General features: G+C 35.5%; 3 protein-coding genes across 3 annotated transcripts; 2 read left to right on the top strand and 1 right to left on the bottom strand.

Annotated features, from left to right (window-relative positions):
* Positions 1-9106: 9106 nt before the first annotated feature.
* On the top strand, positions 9107-13053 carry LOC109164986 (delta(24)-sterol reductase). Its single transcript, XM_019313559.1, has 3 exons — positions 9107-9239; positions 10687-11952; positions 12314-13053. Exons 2-3 carry the CDS (start codon positions 10705-10707, stop codon positions 12755-12757), a joined length of 1692 nt encoding a protein of 563 aa, XP_019169104.1. The 5' UTR covers positions 9107-9239; positions 10687-10704; the 3' UTR covers positions 12758-13053.
* A 1862-nt stretch (positions 13054-14915) lies between these two features.
* LOC109164992 (photosystem I reaction center subunit III, chloroplastic) lies at positions 14916-16212 on the top strand. Its single transcript, XM_019313567.1, has 3 exons — positions 14916-15506; positions 15591-15921; positions 16051-16212. The coding sequence occupies exons 1-2, from the start codon at positions 15130-15132 to the stop codon at positions 15898-15900; spliced, it is 687 nt and encodes a 228-aa protein (XP_019169112.1). The 5' UTR covers positions 14916-15129; the 3' UTR covers positions 15901-15921; positions 16051-16212.
* Positions 16213-16680: 468 nt separating this feature from the next.
* On the bottom strand, positions 16681-18981 carry LOC109164994 (LOB domain-containing protein 4-like). Its single transcript, XM_019313569.1, has 2 exons — positions 18576-18981; positions 16681-17291 (listed from the first exon to the last, which is right to left on the bottom strand). The coding sequence occupies exons 1-2, from the start codon at positions 18765-18767 to the stop codon at positions 16980-16982; spliced, it is 504 nt and encodes a 167-aa protein (XP_019169114.1). The 5' UTR covers positions 18768-18981; the 3' UTR covers positions 16681-16979.
* Positions 18982-18997: the final 16 nt, after the last annotated feature.

The raw sequence follows: 18997 nt of genomic DNA, 5'->3' as shown, positions 1-18997 counted from the left end.
ATTATGAATGTACAGTTATGGAATTATGAATGTACAGTTATGCAATTATGAATGTACAGTTATGAAATTATGAACACAGAGCTTTGACATTATGAACTTACAATATGAACAATGAACATATAGTGATAAAATTATGAATATAGAGCTCTAAAATTGTGAAAATAGAGCTTCGAAAATTATGAAGTTACAGTTATTGAATTATGAATGTACAGTTACGAAATTATGAATGTACAGTTATAGAAGTATGAATGTACAGTTATGGAATTATGAACATAGAGCTCTGACATTATGAACATACAATTATGAACATATAGTAATAAAATTATGAACATATACTCTTATAACGAAGTGGTCTGAATTTTTTTATTTTTTTTTTTTAAAAAAATAAGAAGAAGAAGAAGAAAGATAACAGTGCATGCTGGACACGGGTCCATAGCATAACGATTGCATATCTCAACATTAGACAAGTTCAAACTTAATCCAGCAAAATTAGGATAATACGGAGTAATATCAATTTAAGAAATGAAAATATTATATATATTCTCAATTTTTTCTTTCAATTTTTATTGATACACACAAAATTTTGATATACACACTTGTATTAGGATCTACATGAAAATCATATCACATAATAAAATTTAGCAAGTAAAATTTAGGAATTCATGTGGTAGAACTATTAAAGAAAAAGTAAAAAACTGCGTTAACTGTGACAGAGTCACTTTAATGATATCAACAGTTAAAAATGACATAATACTTCTTCCAAAAGGTTGAATCTCTAATCCTAATGGCCCCTGGTCTGACAAAGTATTTGAAAAAATGTAAATCACGATGCCTTAATGATTCAGCAGACAGGGACAAATGTCTGTGTACAAAAAATCACATAATACTGACATTAGATGTTGCATTACTTGCAGACCAAACGGCTAATTGTCCCATCATATATTTTAAAACACTATTTGCTAAAGTCTGAAACATTCATTTTGAAGGGGCAACAATAATGCAGATTCATTGATTAAAATGTGTTCTCTAGGGGGTGGTTGGGGCAGTTCACCACTCCAATCACCCTCAAAATGATCGTTTGATTAAAATGTGTTCGATTGTCGATTGGAGCCATGGATTGTTTAAACTATTTTAGTTCAAAATTTCACAAGAGATAAATGTTTCAATTAAAGCATTTCAAATGTTTAGGACTATTAGGATAGTTTAGTAACTGAAAAAAATTTCTAATTTTCTGAAAAATTGGAGAACAGAAAACATGTTTACTATCACAATTTGTCATGACTTATGAATTTGCGTGTCTTCTTCCGTGTTCATGTTAAGATTGATATGGCTAAACCCTTGAAAAAGGGTATGAAACTGAAGAAGGATAATAGTTATTGGGTTACAGTGGAGTTTCGTTATGAACGTTTGCTAACTTTTTGTTTTGTCTGTGGTGTACTTGGGCATGGTGATAAGTTTTTTCCAAATGTATTGCAGGGATGGGAATTATGGATGATAGTGGAGTTTCGTTATGAACGTTTGCCAATATAATTTTGTTTTTTGATAAGGGAGTAACTCTACTCCTTTGTAAGTCCAGAATAATATAGAAGAGGTGAATTGCATTTTAAAAAATATTGTGCTACAGATTCAACCGAGAATGTGTTAGTAATAATTGAACATGTGACCTTCCGATACAAATCATGCACCACCCACCACGCCACCTATTTCAGGACAAATTTACAATATATTTGTATAATAGTCTAGTAACTTAAGTCAATTAATCGTTAGACTACTAATGTAACATTTTAGTTATGCTAAATTTGAATTAGTCTCATAACTAAGAAAATATCATATGTTGTATCCAATATATTTGAATAATCAAAAACGAAATTAACTGAGAAATCATTTTCGTCATGTATAATAAAAGAAAATAAATTACTCAATGGTACGGTAGGAATGCCATTGAAATTTCAAATAATCTATACATTGTCTAAACACTTGAAATAGGTTTGGTACATATTAAACAAACTTTTGACTTTGAGCTTTATTAATAAAGCAATAGGTATTGGAAAGAGCCCTCCAAATAGATTTCGATTGGATTCAAATTTGGTCAAAATTTAACGCAAACAATAAAATGTTGAAGTGTCATGGTACAACAAACAATAATAAGCACACCAAACATACATTAAACGAGTGATAAAACTCGTATGGATTTAGCTCAATGGTTTAGTAGGCACATTTAGAAGAAGAAAAGAGTGATAAAAACTAGAGCAATAATGTGATGGTGAGATTGAAATTACATTAGTTACCACTACAAGATTTATGCGCTTCCAATCCACTATAAATAATAAAATTCGTACGTGTGTGTATAATGAATAAAATTTAAATTACATGGAAATGAATACAGATACATTTTATATTCAGAAAATCGTAATTTATGCCCTTCATAAATATGTCATTATTGAATTATTAGTAATGTAACTGTTGATGCTCAATTTTCAAAACGTGACATATATTGTCCTCCCTAATAAGAGAGGGGCAATATATGTCACATTTTGAAAATTGAAGGATAACATTTATACCACTAATAATTTAAAGGCAGCATTGATAATTGACATATTTGTGACGAGCATAAATTAAAAATTTTCCTTTTATATTCCATTGTTTGATTTGCGATAAAGAAATTAACAAGAATAACTAGTATTAAGATTAAAATATCCATACGTAATAAATATATGTGAGCTTGTCTCAACATATATATATATATATATATGACTACTATGGACTCTATTATATTGTAGTATATGTTCAGATATATTTTCTTAATTTACAGTTGCCCGTTAATTAACGGATGAATTATCCCTTGTTGATTCAACGGTTGAACGGTCGTTGATCACTTTATTGTCAGAAATATCGTTGGAGTTGGTCGTAATGTTGATCGAAACTCTAGTAATTTGGGATAGAGTTAATTCCAGCAATGGTCCTCTGAGTATGGTGATTTTTCACAATTGGTCCTGAACTTTTAATTTGGACAATTTAACCACCTGACTATTAAAATCTTTCCAATTGTAGTCCTTCCGTTAGATTGAAGTTAAGTTAAAGTTAATTTGAGGGGTAAAAGCGTCATTTCCCTGAATTCATCATCATCACCGCACGCTGTTCTGTCACTTCTGTCCAGCACGCAACGAGGAGAGGGGAAGGCGGCGACGGCGAGGGAATCCGGCGGGTTCTCGACTTTCTTTCCTCTTTCCACTCTCTCGTCTGTCTTTCTTCATGCGTTCCTTCACAAGCGTAGAAACAATTTTCAGTGTTGTTCTCACATCTCTAGCCACCTAAGACCTGGGAATATGTCTGAAATGCTTGGAGTGCCAAACCACTGTGTGAAGCCTGTCAAGGCATCAAAAAACTTTGAAGCTTTATATGACATAAGATCTACCAAATCGTGAGAGAGAAATAGGTTTCCCAACAAGTTAAGTGTTGCGAGGAAAGAAAAGTGTGCGCATTGAAACAATGATGTGTGGTGTTATTCATTGATGGATTGAGCTATGGAAGGTGCGAAAGGAAGCAATGATGTGTGGTGTTATTCATTGAAACAGAATGTCCAGAACCTTACTCATACAAAGAGAATACAGCAAATATATACAAGGAGGGAGGGAAAAAGGGAAGTTATAACAAATCAGATATGAACATTTACATTACTTCCTTCTACGTATTTTGCCTTGGTGTTGCTTGGCTCTGTTATTTCTATCCATTGGAGCATGTCACCAATGCATTTTCTCATTACAGGCACTGTTTCATTAATCCTCTTATGCACGAACAATTCCACTGTGCATATCCTCCTCATTCAATGACGGTGCAGCCGTGCGACCAGACGTCGGATTCCGGTCCCTAATACTCCTCGCGGATGACCTGCGGTGCCATCCACAGTGAACTCCCATGTGGCGGCACAGCCTTATCCCGCCGTTGGAACCAAAATCCGTTAGCTTGGCAAGGCCGACCGGCAGCGAGCGCGCGGTGATGATGATTTCCACGTATACAGACACGGGAATGAAAGATGAAATATACCTGAGTAAGGGAAATGACGCTTTTACCCCTCAAATTAACTTAACTCCAATCTAACGAAAGGACCACAATTGGAAAGATTTTAATAATCGGGTGGTTAAATTGTCTAAATTAAAAGTCGAGGACTAATTTTAAAAAATCACCATACTCAGAGGACCATTGCTGGAATTAACTCTTTGTGATAGCAGTTCATTAATTAGTTTTTGAATTTTATTACATTAAAATACAATGTTGATGAGTTTAATTGATACTTTAAAACATTTAGTTATTTAATTGATTTTTTAAGTAAAATTTAAAAGATTATTTGACATTTTTTCCATTAGTTATTTTTTTTTTTTTTTTTTTGGTTAAATTATTCTCTTTCAAGTTTCATCCATTAAATAGCCTGTAATGATAGGCTGTAGCCTGTATGTCATAATCACATGCGCAACTGAACACGAGGTCACGTGATTATCCCTGTTTTTCTCACGTGACCGCCAGCAGAGTTACAAGCACCCCTCGAATATCCGATGATCTTCCCACTGCATATATCTGTCGTTTCTAAATAAAGTAATAAACCCACCCACTAAAAGCCAATCATATTTCTCCTAATTTAATTTTATTGGATCGGTAATCGATTTTATTTATACTCCGTATTACTTTAAAGAGTAAATACCGACGGAGGTCCTCCAACTTTGGTGGCACTGTCACTTTTAGTCCTCAACTTTTAAATCAACCACTTTTAGTCCTCTTACTTTTTGTTTCTAGCCATCTATGGTCCTTTAGTTAAACTTGACCATCTAATGCCCGTTTTTTAAAAGATAATTCAGTCATTTCATAATTAATTTATTAATTATTATGTTTAATTTCCTCATCAGAATAACCAAACAATGATTTCCCAGCTATGAACGTGTACAAAACCAGTTCGTGAATCAAAATGGCGTACAAAAGTTGGTACGAAAGTTGTGTCAAAACGCCGTCGGAATACTTGGTATGACTCGACAAACATAATAATTAATAAATTAATTATGAAAGGACTGAATTATCCTTGAGAAAACGACATTAGATGGTCAAGTTTAACGGAAAGACCATAGATGACTAGAAACAAAATGTAAGAGGACTAAGAGTGGTTGATTTAAAAGTTGAGGACTAAAGTGGCAGTGCCACCAAAGTCAGAGGACCTCCGCTGGTATTTACTCTACTTTAAAGGATACTTTTTTTTTTTTTTTTTTTTTTTTGCGCACCTATTAATAAATATAATAATAATAAATAATGATAACATTAAAGTCAAAAGTCTGAAAAAAGGCATCACTTACAGTCATCATTTACTAATTAGAAAAACTTTTATTTTCTAAAAAAATATAAATTACTAAATAAAAGATATATATTTACTTGTATCATTTTTTCATTTTGAAAAATATAAAACTGTATTTTCAAATTAAAAAACACACATAATTTAATTTATAATCATTTTATCATTAACTACGAAGATGCATGACTATAATTTAGTTCAAATCAAATCATAAATTATACAATTTATAATTTATAATTTCAAGTTCATAATTTATTGGAACTGAAAAATTTATTTGCTGTTTTCAACCTGTACCTGTTCTACGTGTGTCTACTTAACTGAGCTTTGTTTTTAAGTAATATTAATATATTTCTTTATTTCACAAGTTAAAGTATTTTTTTTTTTTTTTGAATGCTATTAGCTCTATTACAATGTAGTATCTGTTCATATACTTTCTCAACCTACTGAAACACAAAGAGCCAATAACGCCTCCACTGAGGCTCGAAATCACAATCTTCCAAATGAAAGTCCAACCCGGATACCATTAGACCACATAGTCCTGGTTAAAATATATTTGATATAAGATTTAATTTCTTGTTCAAAAAAGAAAAAGATGCCATATGATTTCTACTAACTTGGCTATTTGGCTGCACGTGAAATACTCACTAAATGCACAAAGCGTGAGGTACTTGATGCATGGGCTGGGGCCTACACGCCCTGAAAATTTTAAAAGCCTCAATAAGTGGAATGCACCATTTGAAAAGCGACAGAACTTTTGAAATTGAGTAATACAAATGATCAATTATAATAATTTTTCTTAATTGCGTTTTTTGGTGATCTAATATAGTCATAGATTTTTTTATTTTTGTTTAATTTAGTTATTCGTTTGTTATTCAGTTCATTTGGTATTAAATAGAGGGACAATTCAATAATTTTAATATTGACATCTATTTACTTATTAGACATGTGAAATCCCTTTTTCTTTTATAAATTGCTCTCAAACCTGCGAATATAAACTTTAATTCGTATGTCTGGGAGTAATTCGTAAAAGAAAGATGGATTTCACACTTCGTAGGTTTGAGAGTAAAGACATGCCAATATTGAGATTATTAAATTGTTCCTTTATTTAATATCAATTGACCGAATAACAAACGAATGACTAAATTGAGTAAAACACAAAAGTATGGGACTACAATAGTTCACCAAAGTCGTTTAAGACGAAATTGAGAAAAACCATTATAGTCGATAACTATTTTGGGTATTAACTCTTTTGAAATTTGAATCTTTTAATAAAATCATTATATAATATTTATCATATTTATTAATGTGTAATACGATCAATTAGTTTTTTTTTTTAATACTATTAACTCTATTACAAGGTAGTATCTGTTCTATACTTTCTCTGTGACCTTCCCTCAAGGAGAGCCACATAGATACTATCTGAGCACAAGGTGCTTGGTCGATCAATTAGTTTATTATCAATCAAAACAAAAATTTTGAGTAACCAATAAAACATGCCACTACTAATTAAGGACATACAAGATAAAACCCTACTATGGTATAGTAGTTTACAAATCAAATAATAAAAGTAAAGAGCACTAGAAAAATTATGTGTGATAGACTCAATCGAGATAACGTTTGCATAAATTGAACTTGTGACCTTCAAATACAATAATCATTATTGGTTTTATGATTTTTGAGTAGTCGAAGACGAGCTAACACAACCGTTAAAAATAAAGTGTAAGTGTGTAACAGCAAACAACAAAACACGAAAAGACTCCAATCAATATTCTCAGCATTAAATTACCTTATCCCTGTCAGAATAGTGGGGGTGTTTCATGTCAAAACATACTCACATATAAAAAGTGAGGATTGATCTAATCCATTCATTTGGTTAGATCAACACTTGATGGTTGCTTTAAAATAAAAGGAAAAATGATGAAGTTTTTTTTTTGTTAATATTAATATTTATAAAATTGATCCCGTAATTTTTTTTTTTTTAACTAAGAGGGCTTTTGGTAGCTAGAAAAGTTTGAACTTTCATGAGAATTTAAAAGGTGAGAAAATTATTTCCACGTTTAGTGCAATCTTTGACTTAGAAAAGTTGGGGTCAATGTAAATCACATTCCATGATAACAATAAAAGTAAATCACACCTAGGAGGGTATGATTATTTTTCCCAAGTTACTGAGAATCTATCAAATTTATTAAATTATGTAATTATCTTTTTTGGCGTTAGCTTAAATGTCTATTATAAATATAAAAAATTTCTCTCCCACTACTTACACATTGTTTATTAAATAAATTTACATCCAGGTACGTAGTTAAAGTTTTCTGTAATCTAAGTTGCAATATGATTCATTACGTAATGATGCATTACATATAGTCATCGTGTGTGTGCCACGCGCGTGTGAAGTACTCTACGCATAACTTGATTAACTTGAATTTAATTTTTGACTACTTAATTAATTTGATGACTTGGTGATTTTCCGACAAATGATTTATTAATTTACAAATAATTTATTAAACGGTCTATTAATTTTTATTTTTAGAATGTTCGTATTTAGCAAGGTTATATTAGAGATTATTCAATTTTTTAATGATAAATTTTAAACAAACCAAATATGCAAATTAATTTTCCAGGTACTTTAATTGTTATGTTTTCAGAGTAACATCAAATATGTTAATTAATTTTTCCTGTAAAGTTATTCCCATTAAACATATTTATTAGAAACATTTCCCAATTAATTTAATTGTCGGGAAAGTACCAAATGACTTCTAAAAGTCTCAACCATTGATGAAACTTAATGGACCGCTAAGATAATTCCTCACTCTTTACAGGAGGATTTTGTTCTCATCATTTTATGGCAAATTATTCCGTGGATCGGATCAAAAACTACACAATTATATATTGAATGTTTACAATTTATATAATTTTTACAATTTTATATACTAAATATTCACAATTTACATACAAAATGTTGATAATTCAATTTGTGAACATTTAATATATAAGTTTTGATTTTTAAATATTTATAATGTAAATTGTGTATTTTTAGACCTGGATTTATGGTAACTCTTGTACTGTCATTTTATCTGCCCATACGAAGTATGTAATATAAAATTCCCATTTGTTATACGATTTCTTTTTCTTCTCTTTTAAATTTTCTTTTATCATAAAGTATTTGACACCGGATAAGAATCAATTTAATAACTAAAGTCTAAAAGGAATCGGTACGGGGAACATTTATTTAAATAAATTAAAACCATAACAAGAGATCCAGCACAATTTTAAAAGTCACACTTTTTACCTCTTTTAATGTGATTAAAAATAGTTGATTTTTTTTTAAATTTAATAGTCATTATGCCTATACTTTATAAAGAGATATTTAATCTAGTTCAGATTTTTTGTTCAATCACATATTTTCTAAGTTAATATCAACATCGTTCGTGCGAAATAGGAACTCAAATAGTGGAAAAAAATACTTCCTAAAAGTGTGGATGCTCTAATCCATATACATTGAGCAATTTTCATTATTATATATGACAATTTACACCAATAGGTAGTAAAAATTAGAAAGTAAAATAAAAATAAATAACTAAATAAGTACTCCGTAATATTTAGTCATTATTTACTATTAATATATTACGATTACGATGTTTCAATTTGTTGTTATTTTTCCATAAATACAATGATTATTATGGATAAAAATAAAAATATTAAATATACCTTAATAGAAAAGGACAATATTCTTAGAACACAGAGTAAATAAATTAGTAATTATGCACCTTTCGATAAATGCATAGGCAAAATATCCAGCTGCGATGTAGTATAAAAGTGTTGGCTGCTGAGTCATTTTCCCCGTCTGTCTTTGGGTTATTTTTCTCCACTGTCCACCACACTCGCCGGTCCACTGTTTTTTTCTCAGGTATTCTCAGTTCTCACCAATCACTCCTTCAATTCAACTCATAAGATTCTGATTTCTGTGCTCACTTTCGTTGATGCTTGAAGGTTCATGGCTTAAATGTGTTGCTCATTTCTCGTTCTTGACTTGAAGTTTGACGTTTTCGTCCTGGGTTTTGATTATATTTGAAAGGGATTTCTGGGTTTAGCAGAAAGATTAGTCTTTTAGCAGTGGGTATGTGTTTTTAGTTTGAATGGTCCTCAAGTTTTTTCCTTTTCTTTATGCCTATATGTGTAATCTGATGCATGGCGTTTGTGGCCATGTGGGGAGTAGATCTGCGAAATGCTAGTCCCTATAAGCTATTCAGTGTATTAATTTGGTTCGTGTAAAGTTTAGATCTGAATTTGTGCATGTTTGGGGCCTGGTTTATGGTGCATTCGTCGCCTTCTGCTTTGATAAATAAAGTAAAACTGGATAAAGTGTGGGTGAAAGCATGGAGTTTAAGACGAAAGTGCTTTGTGTTATAAAATTAAAATGTAGTGGGTGTTCCATCTTTTTCAAATGTGTTGCTTTATTTGGTTTCAAGAGTTGATTTGTTTCTTAAGAAAACTATTTCACAGGTACTAAATAAGGTTGTGTTTGTTTCCTACCTTTAGCTTGTTATCTTTGTGTTGTGTAGCATTGCTGTTTAAGACAAATTTGTGGGCATTATTCAAATTGGTGACCCAAAATTTACCCAGATCTAGGCTGTTTTCCACCACAATGATTTGATTGGACATGGTTTTTTTTCCTTCCTTGACATAGCCATGTGATTGGGCCCACAAACCCAGTTGATGGCCCCAGTGAAATCTGAAGTTTTTACCTACTAGATCACCTTGAATGAGATGTTCATTTAAATATCTGGTTCTACCTACTAGCTTATCTCTCAAAACAAAAATAATATTGTGGTACAATCATTGCAGAAGAACAAGGTTTCATGTTTTGTTTCTCCTGTATATTTGCTGTTCAAGATTGTTCCCATTGTTCCAGATCCATGTACTAAACTAGGTGGAACTGGAACTTTGTTATTTCTTTTGGGTTTGGTAGAACTAGTAACTTAAATGTGAATACACTATGATCCAACTAGAAAATCACATTGTGCATGTACTAAAACAGTTTATTGTGGGCCCCACCCCACCCCAACGAAGTTCGTAAGGCTGTTGACTTGGTAACCACTGGGTTACAAGTTCGACTCCCAAGGGAGCGATCCAGTGCACACTTTCGGGTAGTGGTTGATGGTTTAGGGTTTAGGGTAATGGTTTCGACCCTAACAATCTTTTGGAAATTGAGCTAAAGTTTCAAACTTTGCCTTGCAACCTTCAATAAATGTTTAATTCCTTATTTCCTACTTTATCTCAATTTCTTTGAATTTGGGGTTTAAATCTTCAATGCTTAACATAGTTTCCTGATTATCTTTGTTGTTGCTGTGCAGGCATCACAATTCCCCGCAATGTCGGACCTTGAGGCCCCTCTTCGTCCGAAGAGAAAGAAAGGGTTGGTTGACATCCTGGTTCAGTTCCGATGGATCGTTGTCATATTTGTTGTCCTTCCCTTCTCTTTCTTGTACTACTTTGCGATCTATGTCGGGGATATGAAATCCGAGTGCAAGTCTTTCAAGAAAAGACAGAAGGAACACGATGAAAATGTTAAGAAGGTTATGAAGCGTTTGAAAGAAAGGAATGCGTCTAAGGATGGTCTTGTCTGCACAGCTCGAAAGCCCTGGGTTGCTGTTGGGATGCGTAATGTAGACTATAAGCGTGCCCGCCATTTCGAAGTCGATCTTTCCGCGTTCAGGAACATCCTCGATATCGACACCGAAAGGATGGTTGCCCGAGTTGAGCCTTTGGTGAATATGGGCCAAATCAGTAGGGCGACTGTCCCGTTGAATGTTTCCCTTGCGGTTGTTGCCGAGCTCGATGACCTGACAGTTGGCGGTCTGATTAACGGGTACGGTATCGAGGGTAGCTCGCACATATATGGACTGTTTTCTGACACTGTTGTGGCATACGAGATTGTTCTAGCGGACGGAGAGTTAGTTCGGGCTACAAAGGACAATGAATATTCTGACCTTTTCTATGCCGTTCCCTGGTCTCAGGGTACTTTGGGGCTTCTCGTTGCAGCTGAGATCAAGCTTATACCAATTAAGGAATATATGAAACTGACTTACAAACCCGTTGTTGGTAATCTGAAAGAGATTGCTCAAGCATACATCGATTCATTTGCACCCCGAGATGGAGATCAAGACAATCCCGATAAAGTTCCAGACTTTGTAGAAACCATGGTATACACTTCCACCGAAGCTGTGTGCATGACGGGTAAATATGCTTCGAAAGAAGAGGCCAAACAGAAGGGGAATAAGATTAACTGCGTTGGTTGGTGGTACAAACCGTGGTTTTACCAGCACGCCCAAACAGCGCTAAAGAAAGGCGAGTTTGTCGAGTACATCCCGACCAGGGAATACTACCATAGGCATACGAGATGTCTGTACTGGGAAGGTAAACTCATCCTGCCATTCGCCGATCAGTGGTGGTTTAGATTTCTTCTCGGGTGGTTGATGCCACCGAAAGTTTCTCTACTCAAGGCTACTCAAGGCGAGGCCATAAGGAACTATTATCACGACAATCATGTCATTCAGGATATGCTCGTTCCTCTTTACAAGGTTGGAGACGCTCTCGAGTGGGTTCACCGTGAGATGGAGGTACTGTTTTTACTGCATTCCTTTTCGTTTTATAACTGTTATAAACTAAGATTGGATCAGGGTCACTCAACTGGGCTATAATGCACATGGGTCAAACCAATCCAACCAATTAGCTAGTCTAACCGGGCCACACATTGACTCTTAACACTCCCATTTGAATCTATCCGGTTCCGTGCTCTGATACCATGTTATAAACTAAGATTGGATCAGGGTCACTCAACTGGGCTATGGTGCACTAAAAGATTGAATCCAACCAATGACCTTATAAACCCAAACCCATATTTTCTCTCTTATTTTATCAATGTGGACTCTTAACAATAACAAAACTTAGCTATCATCTTATACTTTTGCTTCAATTCAGGTATACCCGATTTGGCTTTGCCCACACAGACTATACAGGCTCCCGATCAAGACCATGGTGTACCCCGAGCCAGGATTTGAGCTGCACCGCAGGCAGGGCGATACACATTACGCTCAGATGTACACTGACGTTGGTGTCTACTATACACCTGCCTCCGTCTTTAGAGGCGAAGTGTTTGATGGTTCATTGGCTGTGCAACGAATGGAGGAGTGGTTGATTGAGAACCACGGTTTCCAGCCACAATATGCTGTGTCTGAGTTGACCGAGAAGAACTTCTGGAGGATGTTTGATGCTGGGCTCTACGAGCACTGCAGACGCAAGTATAAGGCCGTGGGCACCTTCATGAGCGTGTACTACAAATCGAAGAAAGGAAGGAAGACCGAGAAGGAGGTGCAGGATGCCGAGAAAGAGAAAGCTGAAGTCGAGACCCCTGATTGTGATTAGTGTTTTGCATCGTATTGATTTTAGGTTGGAGTGGTGATTAGTCTTTTGCATCGTATCGATTTTAGGTTGGGGTTTGGACTCGAATGTCGTGGTTAGGGTTCATGTGTTTGTGGCCATTTGTCATTTCTGTAGTTTTTTTTTTTCTTTCTGAAGTTTGTGTATTTGGGTTTAGTACTCTGACTCTTTTATCTCTGTGTTGGTGAGAGGTTGTATTTCAGTTGTGTCATAAGAGGCCATATTGAACTAATTCATGTTTTCTGGAAATCTAATGGTAATGGTCTTTCAGCTTCCCTTCATTTGTGTTTTGCATAAACTCTGTTGGGGTTGGTATACAAATGAAAAGAGTAAATTTTAATGTGACAATTATACAATAGTTGACAACTAAAAAGATAACTTTACTCTTAAAATTAACTTTAATTCAAACAAGCATCTTGATTTTAGCCCTAACAGCAATGAGTTTGGTTATGATGCAGGGTATAATTGCCACAATTAACTATTGACAATTTGACACATTGTGTGAGATGCACTAGAGTGTTAGGTTATCTTTATCCACGCAATATTTTCTCATTTTTAAAAGTGAGCCTTACTTTCACATTACTAAATTTACAATTCCTTTATTATTTTACTTACATCAATTGTAAAACTCTCTCAGTTTCAAAAGGAATCCACCTTCACATCGCATCAAAACAAAATAAATAAATAAAATCCAAAAATAAAAACATAAAATAAGGACAAAAGGCTGCAATAGCCTTTTGATAGGGTTGCAAGCTTGCAACCCATGTAATCATATTTTTTTCTTTCTACATCAATTCCATGTCATCTTGTAATTATATTTCTCCTCTTTCGGGGTTAATTCCAGCCTTAGTAGCATGCCTATATAATGTTACTGGGATTTAATATCACATTTTTATTATTGTCAATATTAAATAAACAACAATAATAGAGAGACAAGAATATAAGAAATGTGAGATTTTATTACTCCGTATTATATTTTAGTGAGTAAATACCCAAAATGGTCCATCGACTATAGCTAAATTCACAAATTGGTCTCCGACTTTCAATTTCAACCAATTAAGTCCTTAAATTTGCAATTTTGACACGATTTGGTCCTCCATCTATTTGACCGTTTGTTGACCGCGATCTTTGAGGATATATATGAAGTTTCACGTGCAAAGTTCAAGAGAACGCTCTTGGAGGTGACATCGTTGTTTCGGAAGGGGAAGTGCTTCTCTACTTGTTGCTTGGGGATCACGAGCCGGTTCAGCTTAGAGAACGCTCTTAGAGGTGACAGCGCCATTTCGGAGAGGGAAGTGCTTCTCCGCTTGCTGCTTGGGGATCCTGAGCCGGTTCAGCTTGCCTACATCGCTTGGAGTCACGGCTTTCTCGAAGAGCCACTCCAGGGACTTCGGCGATCTATCTATCAAAAGCTATAATCTCTCCAGCATAGGGTGCAGCGTCGGCAATGGATTCAAATGTAACAGTGTGATCTAGAAATGCAACTGGAACCTTAAAAAACCGACGATGGACCATGAAATTACATATATATCCTAAAAAAACGCAGTCAACAAACGGTCAAATAGACAAAGGACCAAATTGGATTAAAATTGCAAAGTTAAGGACTTAATTGGTTGAAATTAAAAGTCGAGGACCAATTTGTAAATTTAGCTATAGTTGAGGGACCATTTTGGGTATTTACTCTATTTTAGTGAGGTAAAATTACAATAGTATGCAAGTATATAATACATGAAGATCCCTCTCTCTTGGCAGCAATCACTTATAAGTTGGTCAGGTTGTTAACTTGGTAGTTACATGGTTTAAAATACTCAGAGCGATATATAAGCCTTGTTGATTAAACTAATCAACTAAGTTTTACTCAGTGCACACTTTCAAATAGTATTTGACTATTTGCAGGTTAGAGGCCTAACTTTGGACCTAAGTTATAGAGTTTTACAACCTATTATTTGAATTTATAAAATCGGTCATGTAAACACATGTGACGATATACCACTAAATTAAACTTGAAACAGGTGGGACAGGTGTAATCTTGTTTTACAAATACGATATATATTTTAGTGTGACCGTGGATGCAACGAGAACAGGATTGTAATATCCTGTGTTTATATTATCCAATTGTTGTCACAAATAGATAGAGTAGTGACCAGTGAGAATCTGAAAAACACACAAAGCAGACACTTCTGTCCAACCACAGCTCTCCAACTCAGCTTCTCTTACTCTTTCGTAACCTTATCCTCACCCTCCACCACCAATCTTCTTCCACCCAAATCTAAAAACCATCTCTCCACACTCCTCCATCCATTTGATCAACTCAACCGGGAAGGAGAAGAAGAAGAAGAAGAATTCAGAACCCAAAAATGTCACTCACAATTCCCACAAATCTCTCCAAACCCATCAGTCCAACATCCAAGTTGATCACAAAGCCGGCAAGGGCCGCCACGATACTCTGCTCCGCCGCTCCCTCTAACAATGGAAGCTCAGAGCCGTCGTCGTCGTCCTCGTCGTCATTGAAGGCGTTCTCCGCCGCCCTGGCGCTCTCCTCCGTCCTCCTGTCGGCGCCCGTGCTCCCGGCCTCCGCCGACATCGCCGGCCTCACCCCATGCAAGGAGTCCAAGCAGTTCGCCAAGCGGGAGAAGCAGCAGATTAAGAAGCTTGAAACCGCCATTAATAAGTACGCCCCCGACAGCGCCCCTGCTCTCGCTCTCCAGGCAACCATTGAGAAAACCAAGCGCAGGTAATCTACTATATTTCACAACCTAAGCTCTGATACCAAATTAATATTTCACAACCTACTCTGATACCAAATTGAAAATTGCAGGTTCGACAACTACGGGAAGCAAGGGTTGCTGTGCGGGTCGGACGGGCTGCCGCACTTGATAGTGAGCGGAGATCAGAGACACTGGGGAGAGTTCATCACGCCGGGGATCCTTTTCCTGTACATTGCAGGGTGGATCGGGTGGGTTGGTCGGAGCTACCTGATCGCCATTAGGGATGAAAAGAAGCCGACCCAGAAGGAGATCATCATCGACGTTCCTTTGGCCAACAGGCTCGTCTGGAGAGGCTTCATCTGGCCCGTTGCTGCCTACAGAGAGTTAGTCACCGGCGAACTCATTGACCCTAATGTCTAAATCCCTCCTTCCCTCCTTAAGGTATCAATCAAACCTCACTCCAAACATCCATTTTCTGAATTCTTAGTTTGAGCTGGTCAGCTATGAACAATTTAGACTGATTTAGGGTTTCAAGAAGTTTGAGTTGAGTTGACTTTGTTTGTGATTTAGGTACTGGGAACGTGGATTTGATTTGATGGAGGACCAAGGTGGTGGGAAGGAGCTTGAATTTGAGTTTGTAAGGAGGAGTTGGGAATTTTATGAATCTTGTGTTTGTATATTTTTACCTGATATTATAAGTATTCAATGCCTTTCTTTGAATTTGAACACTAAGCTACACCCTATTGAACTTCTTGTCTCTACTCTAACTTATGCCAATTAAAATGTGAGAAATTCTTAACCACCAATATAGTTCCAAAGAGCATTCGGGCATAACTCGCTCCTGAAAGTCTGAGTGTGACTATGGTGACTAGCAAATGTCGGGTTTCACCAAATGTTAAGGGTTTAATCCTTGACTTTAGGTATGGAGTAGCTTTAAATCCTCAAGTCCAGTTGTCTCACTCTGTAGAGGTGTCTACAATTCAGCGATGAGATTAGCCACTGTGTCCAACAGTGAAAATCATTGGTACACCAAAAAAAAGAGGCAAACGCCCATCCACCGCTCGATGAGTGCTTTACGCCTTTTACAAATTAGTTTTATATTACTAGGAATGAATACCGAGATAAGTTTTGGTTGCAAAAGGAATTGAAAAGGCTAGAGAGGGAAAAGAACTAATAATGTTCTTATATAGTAACAACATTTTATATAAAGATGTATATATATGTAGACAATAGCTTAACAACATTGAAAGATTGGAGATAGAGTCTCCTACCTTCCATAAAGCCTCTACTCGAACTCGAGTCTACTACTAGATAGAAAACAGGTGTAATTTATCACCAAATTACACCTTAAACTCTCGGTTCGGTCGGGCTTCGATACTAAACTATATACTAGTATAAATAGTATTACCTTCAAGCTCTTAACAGCTACTAAAATATTACCTTCTCCCTCTTAACAAGTACGTAGTATATATATATATATATAAAACCAAAAATATGAGCTATGAGTAGAAGTAGCCTGGCTGGTCAACCACATCTGTGTCCACCTCAAAGTACCCTCTGGGCTGCGACCCCATAACAATTGATGGGGGAGAGCCGCTGTTCTGTGGGCTGGAACTCATGGCCGCGGCCTGCCGGACTCGCAAGTGGACCACCTCCGCCTGGGCCATGGCCAATTGGGTCCGAACCACATCCAGCTGCTGCTGCAGAGATGATATGGCTCCGGCACACCCGTATATCGGGTCCCGCACCCGGGCGTTCGCCTCGTATACCATGCTGCTCACCGCATCTCCCCTCTGCTCCTCCGGCAGCTCCTGTCACATATCATAATTTTATTTTAAAAAAATAATGATAATTCCGTTTTTAAAGATTAATCAGACCATGTCATGTTAATTAACATTAGTAATATGAGGGACACCCTTAGCCAAGTTGATCAATTTACTTAGTAACCATAAGGTTAAAAGTTCGACTCCTGCTCTACTGGCCTATTACCCTTATTGATTTGAGTCAGTCAGTTAACTTTACCGATCGATCACAAAATAAAATTTACTTAGTATATAACCTGAAATAGTAACGGTAAATTTCTCTGGTCAGTTAAAAAAGCATTAGTAATATGGCTCTATGACCATGAAGTGTGTATGGGGTTGCAACGGAAGAAAATGTGACATGGTCGTTAGATCAAGTTTTGTCCTATATGATTTCAAAAAAAAGTTTTGTCCTATATAAGTGTCAATAGTCAATAATATGATGTTGTGGCAATCTTTCAGAGGTCAAAGGATTGCTACCTGTTTTCTTTGTTACGGTATTTATTGTGGTCAAACCTGAGGATGTTGGTTATGTGTGTTGTCAACGAAAATGGAAATTTTTTTCTTGGGGTTAGTTGATGATTGTAGCGTTTATATGTTGTTAACTTCTTATGGATAATGATCACGTACAACTAAATAATGGATTCTATGGTCAAGAGTGTAGTAGTTAGCCAACATGCTTAATTACTCAGTTTGGGAAGAATAGTTGGGTTGGTTTTCTAACTCGGGTAATGTCAACCATAGTTAGGCAACACACATTTCATAACAATTAAATGAATGAACCTTCACTCAAAAAAAAAAAAATGACGAACCTAAGAAATAGTTAAATACATTCACCACTCGACTGATCATAATTGATGTGAAAATTGAATAATATCGTAATTAGATAAACTTTATAAATTACGTGAGAAAGCATATATGCATGGTTGTTAGATACTTTTAAATGTCAATCTTAACTTTCTAGGCATTTAATAAAAAGAAGAATTTTTTATTGCGTCAATTGACACAAATGCTAGTAATATTAGTAAAATTATATACTCATTTTTTTCTCATTTTATATGTCTAATTTAATTAATAAGATTTGTCCATTAAATTTAATATTAATATAAAAAAATCATATATCTAGAAACTACATTAAAAATTAAATTTAAAAACAATTAAAAAACTAACAAAATTAAGCAAATAAAAAATAATTCATTTCACTAGTGAATAGTAATTTGGACCAGTAAAATATAACAGTGAGAATATATTGCTTTTTGTTATACTGAGTTTATATATATATATATATATTACCTGTAACATCTTGCTGACATTGCTAGCTCCGAAGACCTTGTGCACATTGGCGAACTTATGAGGCTGGTCGCCGGGGAAGTATGGCGCGAAGACGCAGTCGGGGCCGCACCTCCTCCGCAAGAGCTTGCACGCCGCACACGGCGGCGAAGAAGACGGCGGCGACGACAACCTCTTCCAGCTGCTCTCCTTCATTATAGTGAAGTGTATGTATGTATGTAGAGGTTTAATTTGCTAGGCGGGCGGCCTGAATTAAAGTATATACATATAGAGTGTAGTGTGTATAATAAAGAGAGAGGTAAAGGCGATGAGAGGATCGAAAAGAGTATAAAGAGAGAGGGAGTGGGTTACTGATAGTAGGTGCTTGGTCAAAAAGGAAAATGGAAGCTGGGAAAAGAGTAGACTAAAGTAAGGGATACGAGGGA

This window comes from Ipomoea nil, unplaced genomic scaffold (genome assembly GCF_001879475.1).
Source record: "Ipomoea nil cultivar Tokyo-kokei standard unplaced genomic scaffold, Asagao_1.1 scaffold3069, whole genome shotgun sequence".
Classification (NCBI taxonomy): Eukaryota; Viridiplantae; Streptophyta; class Magnoliopsida; order Solanales; family Convolvulaceae; genus Ipomoea; species Ipomoea nil.
This window is presented reverse-complemented; position numbering and strand designations above follow the sequence as displayed.

What these genes read in the sequence shown, in the direction of transcription:
- LOC109164986 (XM_019313559.1), top strand. Translation starts at nt 10,705, where the DNA reads ATGTCGGACCTTGAGGCCCCTCTTCGTCCGAAGAGAAAGAAAGGGTTG. An exon ending in GGGTTCACCGTGAGATGGAG is followed by an intron (nt 11,953 to 12,313) that starts GTACTGTTTTTA and finishes GCTTCAATTCAG; the next exon opens with GTATACCCGATTTGGCTTTG.
- LOC109164992 (XM_019313567.1), top strand. Translation starts at nt 15,130, where the DNA reads ATGTCACTCACAATTCCCACAAATCTCTCCAAACCCATCAGTCCAACA. An exon ending in ATTGAGAAAACCAAGCGCAG is followed by an intron (nt 15,507 to 15,590) that starts GTAATCTACTAT and finishes TGAAAATTGCAG; the next exon opens with GTTCGACAACTACGGGAAGC.
- LOC109164994 (XM_019313569.1), bottom strand. Translation starts at nt 18,767, where the DNA reads ATGAAGGAGAGCAGCTGGAAGAGGTTGTCGTCGCCGCCGTCTTCTTCG. An exon ending in ATGTCAGCAAGATGTTACAG is followed by an intron (nt 17,292 to 18,575) that starts GTAATATATATA and finishes GATATGTGACAG; the next exon opens with GAGCTGCCGGAGGAGCAGAG.